This window comes from Ranitomeya imitator, chromosome 2, assembly GCF_032444005.1.
Source record: "Ranitomeya imitator isolate aRanImi1 chromosome 2, aRanImi1.pri, whole genome shotgun sequence".
Lineage (NCBI taxonomy): Eukaryota > Metazoa > Chordata > Amphibia > Anura > Dendrobatidae > Ranitomeya > Ranitomeya imitator.
The window spans coordinates 150801856-150809945 of record NC_091283.1 but is presented as its reverse complement, the minus strand read 5'-3'; the positions used below and the strand labels follow the sequence as shown (position 1 = coordinate 150809945).

Genomic DNA, 8090 nt, shown 5'->3' with positions numbered 1-8090 from the left:
GATCACTCTTTCCTCCCCGCTATCCCTGATCACTCTGTCCTCCCCGTTATTCGTGATCACTCTGTCCTCCCTGCTAACCCTGATCACTCTGTCCTCCCTACTATCCCTGATCATTCTCTCTTGCGTCTCATTATTGCTACTAGCATTGTTTTGCTCCCCTCCATTGCTAATTACTCTCTCTTGCTCCCCACTATTGCTGATCTCTCACTCTTGCTCTTCACTTTCCCTGATAGCTCTCTCTTGCTCGTCATTATTGCTGATCGCTGTCTTTTGCTCCCTATTATTATTGATTGCTCTCGCTTGCTCCCCACTATAACTGATAGCTCTTTTTTGCTCCCCATTATCGCTGATGACTTCCTTTTCTTCACTATGACTGATCGCTCTCTTACTCCCCACCATAGTTGATCGCTCTCTTTGGCTCCCCACTATTGCTGATTACTTTCTCTTGCTCCCCACTATCGCTGATTAGTCTCTTAGGCCGGGGTCACACTAGTGTAGAATACGGATGAGTACAATGTGAGAAAACATCGCATAGCACTCGGACCACTGTTAACCCCTTACTGACATCGGACGGTATAGTACGTCCGATGTCAGCTCCCCTGCTTTGATGCAGGGCTCCGCAGTGAGCCCGCATCAAAGCCGGGACATGTCAGCTGTTTTGAACAGCTGACATGTGCCCGCAATAGCGGCGGGTAAAATCGCGATTCACCCGCCGCTATTAACTAGTTAAATGCCGCTGTCAAACGCAGACAGCGGCATTTAACTACTGCATCCGGCCGGGCGGCCGGAAATAACGTCATCGCCGACCCCTGTCACATGATCGGGGGTCGGCCATGCTTCTCCATTGTAACCATAGAGGTCCTTAAGACCTCTATGGTTACTGATCGCCGGTAGCTGTGAGCGCCACCCTGTGGTCGGCGCTCACAGCACACCTGATTTTCTACTACATAGCAGCGAACAGCAGATCGCTGCTATGTAGCAGAGGCGATTGTGCTGTGCCTGCTTCTAGCCTCCCATGGAGGCTATTGAAGCATGGCAAAAGTTAAAAAAAAAAAGTTAAAAAAATGTGAAAAAAATATAAAAGTTTAAATCACCCCCCTTTTGCCCCAATCAAAATAAATCAATAAAAAAAAAATCAAATCTACACATATTTGGTATCGCCACGTTCAGAATCGCCTGATCTATCAATAAAAAAAAGCATTAACCTGATCGCTAAACGGCGTAACAAGAAAAAAAATCGAAACGCCAGAATTACCTTTTTTTGGTCGCCGCGACATTGCATTAAAATGCAATAACGGGCGATCAAAAGTACGTATCTGCACCGAATTGGAATCATTAAAAACGCCAGCTCGGCACGCAAAAAATAAGCCCTCAACCGACCCCAGATAATGAAAAATGGAGACGCTACGAGTATCGGAAAATGGCGCAATTTTTTTTTTTTAGCAAAGTTTGGAATTTTTTTTCACCACTTAAGTAAAAAATAACCTAGTCATGTTAGGTGTCTATGAACTCGTAATGACCTGGAGAATCATAATGCCAGCTCAGTTTTAGTATTTAGTGTACCTAGCAAAAATGCCAAGCAAAAAACAAGTGTGGGATTGCACTTTTTTTGCAATTTCACCGCACTTGGAATTTTTTTCCCGTTTTCTAGTACACGACATGGTAAAACCAATGATGTTGTTCAAAAGTACAACTCGTCCCGCAAAAAATAAGCCCTCACATGGCCAAATTGACGGAAAAATAAAAAAGTTATGGCTCTGGGAAGGAGGGGAGTGAAAAACGAACACGGAAAAACAAAAAATCCCACGGTCATGAAGGGGTTAATCTATGGGTTAGCTTCCGGCACAGTTTTTTTCTTGGGCTTATTCAGCATGCGAGTGAAATCACAGCATGCTGCCATTGTACGCGTATATCACCCGAGTCTCGCCAATGCAAGTCTATGGGTGCGAGAAAAAAATCAGAACACCACACGGTCCATCCGTGTGACTTGCAAGAAATACAAACACATTTTTCTCATTTCAGCCCATTCAGCCATTAAATTCAGTGAGGAAAAGCAGTGAGAAATGTAAAGCCATACGCATGTCATACGGATACATAGGTGCAAGAAAATCGCATTATCGCATTGCAAACGGATTACACACGGATGACCATTCCGAGAACACTCGTGCGACTCTCGGCCGAGAGACTCAGACCGATTTTTCATACGTTAAGTGTGACTCCGGCCTTACTCCCATTATCGCTGATGACTCCCTTTTCCCCACTATGACTGATCACTCTCTATTGCTCTCCACTAATACTGATTGCTCTCACTTGCTTCCCTGTATTGCTGATCGCTCTTTAGATCCCCACTATCCTGTTTTGCTCTTCCCACTATGCCTGATCACTCTTTCTTGCTCCCCACTATCCTTGATCGCTCTCTTTTTCTTCACTATTGCCGATTTTTCTCTTTTTCTCCCCGCTATCACTGATGGCTCTCTTTTGCACCCCACTACACTGATTGCTCTTTTACACTTCACTATTACTGATCACTTTCTTCTGCTCCCGACTATTGCAAATCGCTCTCTTTTTGCTCAACACTAGTACTAATCACTCTCTAGTTCTACACTACTGCTAATCGCTCTCTTGCTCCCCATTATTACTGATCGTTCTCTCATTTGCTTTCCACTATCCCTGATTGCTCTCTTTTGTTCCCCACTTTCCCTGATCACTCTATGTTGCTCCCCGCTATCACTGATTGCTCTTTGTTCCTCACTATCCCTGATAACTATCTCTTTTCCTACCCTTTATTATGGATCATTTTCTTTTGCTCCTCACAATTGCTGATCACTCTTTCACTTGCCCCCACTATTGCTGATCATTCTATTTTGCTCCCCGCTATTGCTGATTGTTGTGTTTTGCTCTCCACTATTACTGATCACTCTCTTTCGCTTCCCATTATTGCTGATCCCTCTCTCGCTCTCTACTATCCCTCATCGCTCTCTTACTCCACACTATTGCTGATCGTTCTGGTTTGCTCTTCACTATTGCTGATTGTTCTCTTTTGCTCCCCTCTATCCCTGATTGTTCTCTTTTGTTCACCACTATCGCTGATTGCTCTTTAGTTCTCAACTATTGGTGATCGCTGTCACTTACTCCCCAATATGACTGAATGCAATCTTTTGTTTCCCAGGATTGCTGATTTGCATTTATACTTTTTCTTAAGTTTTATGGGTGAGAGAAGTTTTTTGGTTATTTTATTTCCAGACATGAATGCAAGGTAGTAGTCATTCAGCTCGTAGTTTATACAGCCTCAGTCTTGTCTGTAGTCGTTGATCAGGCGCTGAAGGACGGGCCACTCATGTTATAGCTCCTGTGGAAATTTAGCCGGTCGTCGGCAGTGATGAGATTGTCCGGACCGGTCACAAAGCTCTTCTCAATGTACGTGTTAAATCCATGGTTCCGGAACATTCCACACTTGGTTGCAGTTTCTGAAAACTTATCTGATACTCCATTAAATGTGGTCTGGAAATAGACAAAATGCTATTAATAACGTGGAATCACTCATTGCATAGGAATTAGTGAGGAGTGAGTATACTCGTTGCTCGGGTTTTCTCGAGCACGCTCTGGTGGTCTCCAAATATTTGTAAATGCTCGGAGATTTAGTTTTCGTTGCCTCATCAGCATGATTTACAGCTGATAGACAGCTTGAATACATGTGGGGATTCCCTAGCAACCAGGCAACCCCCACATGTACTCAGGCTGGCTAGCAGCTGTAAATCATGCAGCTGTGTCAACAAAAACTAAATCTCTGAGCAGTTACAAATACTCGGAGACCACCTGAGCGTGCTCAGGTAAACCCGAGCAACAAGTACACTCGCTCATCACTTGTAGGAATCCAATGTAGCAGAGTGGAGGATGGACATCCCCCAGAAAAGAGCCCCAAACCACAGAACAAGGTCCCTCAAACTACAACTTTCCATGATGCCCTATCAGCCTCAGGTGGGGCTGATGCTTTATTCAGGCACAATAGGTGGAGAAATGGCATCCCATCTGAGTAATCCCCATATATGTGCCCTATTAGACAATATGGCTGTCACAGAGGGAGGGTCTCAGCTTAAGACTAGAGTTGAGCGAATTTTTAAAAAATTCGGTTCCGATTATGATTGGCGGTGAATATTGTTTTTGCAATATTTGCTGAACGTCATTGGAGTGAATGGGAGTAGAAATGACCGAATATGTTTGGTACCGATCATCGAACATAAATTTGGCACGAAATTCATAAATAAAGAATTTACAAAAAAAATAATAAATTCGGAACGAATAGGGTAGCAATATGGCAAATTCAGATTTGATGACAGATTCTGAACATATTCGCTCAATTCTACGTTAGACCCCTTTTCATTAGCCTCTCCCTCCGGCAATGTAAAGACTATAAAGAATCAGACGGCAGCGGATTCCAGTGTCTCACCGGCATCTCGTGGACGGTCGGCGGTTTATTCCCATACGTCTGGTTTGTTGTCCTGTACAGCGGATTCCCCGGTTTTGATCTGAAAAAAATAAGTAAAACTTAAGTGATCTTCACCAATCCAAAAATGTGGGGTACATGTCTGCTAGGAAAACCTCTCCTATCATCGTCCTGCCGGATCTGTGCAGACTACGGTCGAGTGTCCAGTTAGCGTGTACACCAGGGAATGCCCCACAGGGCTTCATGCTAAAATAAAAAAAAAAAAGTTTATTTTTCGCCTCTGGGTGCAGTGGCTTCAATCTATATGAAAGTGAGGCTGATCTTCCTACGTAGAGGTCCACCACAAAAAGACATTATAGCAGGGCATCACAATGGCGGTATGTTGGGGGCCGGCATGGAGTAACACATACATTCATTACATATCCGCACCAATGGGAAGCAATTTTTCTCTTCTGCAGCAGTAATAAGGCCGGCCTCACACTAGCGTGTTTTACGGACGTATGAGAAGTGCTGAAAATACGAATTGCATACGGTACAATAATTCTCTATGCCCCAGCTCCTATCAGCAGTAGTTTGCTGATCCGTGTTCTACGGCCGTAGAAAATCGCAGCATGCTGCGTTTGTCACCGTATTGCACAAAAAATACGCCAATGAAAGTCTATGGGGGCCAGAAAAATACGGATTACACACGGACCAGCAGTGTGACTTGCGAGAAATACGCAGCGGTGTTCTATAGAAAAGCCGGCAATTCAGTGCGGTGTACAGTAAAATCACACTGACAGGTTAGAATAGAATAGCTAAGATAAATGTCTGGGAACTTTTCAGAATATTTTCCTACGCTCAAGTTCATATGAGGACATCCAGCAGAGGGCGCATCACCGCGACTGAAGGTATTCACAGGTCACTGGCCTGCATTCCATTCATTCGCAGGGTTTTTACAGGCAGGGGCGGCTGCATTAGCAGAGCTTCTGCTTGTAAAATTAGTTAACCCCTTCAGATGGATTTTCATCGTGGGACATGACAGAACGACGGAAGGTATGGGATATTGTTGTTTTTTTATTTTACCTTTTTTACAGAACGAGGGTCTTCAGGTGGATTACCAGTATAATAAAATATTACAAAAACCTGTGTATTTATTTCATTAAAATACTTTGTAATAATGTGTGTGTGTATCTTTTAACCATTTCATACTACTGGATTAATAATGGATAGGTGTCATAATTGACGCCTCTCCATTATTAATCTGGCTTAATATCACTTTACAATAGCAAGGTGACATTAACCCTTCATTACCCCATATCCCACCGCTACACGGGAATGGGAAGAGAGTGGCCAAGTGCCAGAATAGGCGCATCTTCCAGATGTGCCTTTTCTGGGGTGGCTGGGGGTAGATGTTTTAAGCCAGGGGGGGGGGAGGGGGCAATAACCATGGACCCTCTCCAGGCTATTAATATCTGCCCTCAGTCACTGGCTTCACCATTCTGGCGGAGAAAATTGCGCAGGAGCCCACGCCAATTTTTCCCGCGATTTAACCCTTTAATAGAGCGCCCAAATTTTGCATAGACACACTACTAACATTAGTAGTGTGGAATATGCAAAAAAAAAGGGAATATGACATGGTTTACTGTATGTAAGCCATGTCTCATATCATGTCGGGTTTGAGAAGGAGATAGGAAAAGCCGGCAATTGAATTTCAAGCTGTCTAGCGCTGTATGATATATATATATATATATATGTGTCTAACTGACATATATATCTATATAGGCAGTATATATGTTTTTACGATTTTTTGAGAACATGGATCCATTGTATGTCCGTATGTCGGTTTTGCAAGCCTGCGAGAAAATCGCGCAGTACGGATGCCATACGGATTACGTACGGAAGATGCCATGCACAAAATACGCTGACACACCCTGCCTACGGAGTACTTACGGATCACCATTTTTTGAATTTTGTGGCGTATTACGGCTGTAAAATACGGACTGTATTTTTATACGCTGAGTGTGAGGCCGGCCTAAGAGGGTTAATGATCCCAATCGTCCCCTCCTGGCTGTTCGATCTGTTTCCGGCACAGCTGGCTGATCATTAATTCCAGGGGGAAAATTGCTGATCGCTTGGGGTTCGAGGGCTGAGAGCAGCAATCCTCTATGGGATGGAGGTAGTCGAGCGCTGCACTTTCTGCACCCCGTTCTCGGAGTCCCAGAGACCCCTGTTCTTTGGACCTTAGCGGTCGGACCCTCAGCAATCAGCCACTAATCCCCTGTCGCCTTTAGCTAAGCGCAGGACTTGTCACTCAGTCACAACCCCAGGACTTGTATGTGTCCCAGTAGTGTATTTGCTGCCTCCGTCCATTTACCTGTATCCTCCTCTCCACGTGTCCGGATGATTAAACCTGGCAGGCAGGTCAGGCTGCACCCGGTAGTAGTCGCTGGTTTTTGGGCTTGTGGGCGCCTGGGGTTCTGTGGGGTCAGACATTGTGTCCTCCAACTGCAGCTGCACAGAAATCCCTTGAGCCTGATGTTTTGGCTCCAGCGTCATGGAGATAGTTGCTAGGAAACCACCAAAAGGCAACAGTATCTTTCATGAATACAATGGAGGGAGTGGCCAGTGTGGATCATGTGATCTGGGTGGTCACCTCACTGCACAGAGCCCCCCCCCCCCCCCCCCCCCGTGTGTTCGGCCTCATCAGCAGCAGCTATGTATTATTATTATAGCGCCATTTATTCCATGGCGCTTTACATGTGAGGAGGGGTATACATAATAAAACAAGTACAATAATCTTGAACAATACAAGTCACAACTGGTACGGGAGGAGAGAGGACCCTGCCCGCGAGGGCTCACAATCTACAAGGGATGGGTGAGGGTGTATACACGTCTGTATGTATCATCCGCAGTGAGGGGTCGTCCTGCGCCATTCACTGCCGCCTAATGGTGCCAATGAGCTGGGCTCTGCAGATTATAGATGAGCACATTTCCAGATTGGTTTTTTGGGCGCGGACTCGTTCAGATCAGACGCTAAATTCAATTTGCCCCCTATAAAATTGTTCCAATTGAAATTGCTGCGATAAACAATTATTATGTTCGGAGGCCAAAACATAGGGAGGAATGGGTTAATAATAGGATCAGGCAGAGCGCAGTATAACCCGTACAGCGCCAGGCTGGACACTAGTTTGCTGGATTTATGCAAATTAAATCACTAAAACCGCGGAATTCTGCCGAATCTGATATTTTTTTAATAGCATTCGTCACAAATATGACTCGCTCATCTCCATGACACCTGCTGATCATGTTGGTGGTGCCGCTCGCCCCTCGATGTGGCACCAGACCACCCCTTTACCTTAAGCTACTTTTACACTAGCGTCAGCCCATCGCAGTGCGTCGGGCCGACGCATCCTGTGACAACTCAGCACAACGGGGGCAGCGGATGCATTATTAGGCCGGCTTCACACTCAGCGTATGAAAATACGGTCCGTATATTACGGCCGTAATACGCTGAAATGTCCCGAAAATAGTGGTCCGTAGCTCCTCCGTAGGCAGGGTGTGTCAGCGTTTTTTGCGCATGGCATCCTCCGTATGTAATCCGTATGGCATCCGTACTGCGTGGTTTTCTCGCAGGCTTGCAAAACCAACATACCGCTATAGAAAT

The 8090-nt window shown here is 45.2% G+C and overlaps 1 protein-coding gene across 1 annotated transcript; it reads right to left on the bottom strand.

The window, feature by feature from the left end:
* Nucleotides 1-3216: 3216 nt before the first annotated feature.
* PIERCE1 (piercer of microtubule wall 1) lies at nt 3217-7046 on the bottom strand. The gene is made up of 3 exons (XM_069747481.1): nt 6801-7046; nt 4448-4526; nt 3217-3501 (listed from the first exon to the last, which is right to left on the bottom strand). Exons 1-3 carry the CDS (start codon nt 6980-6982, stop codon nt 3313-3315), a joined length of 450 nt encoding a protein of 149 aa, XP_069603582.1. The 5' UTR covers nt 6983-7046; the 3' UTR covers nt 3217-3312.
* Between the last annotated feature and the right edge of the window lie 1044 nt (nt 7047-8090).

Bases quoted from the DNA above. Each gene is read 5' to 3' on its own strand.
- PIERCE1 (XM_069747481.1), bottom strand. From the start codon at position 6,982: ATGACGCTGGAGCCAAAACATCAGGCTCAAGGGATTTCTGTGCAGCTG. The intron at 4,527-6,800 runs GTAAATGGACGG...TATTTTTTTCAG, and splicing joins ACGTGGAGAGGAGGATACAG to ATCAAAACCGGGGAATCCGC. The intron at 3,502-4,447 runs GTGAGACACTGG...GTCTATTTCCAG, and splicing joins CGACCGTCCACGAGATGCCG to ACCACATTTAATGGAGTATC.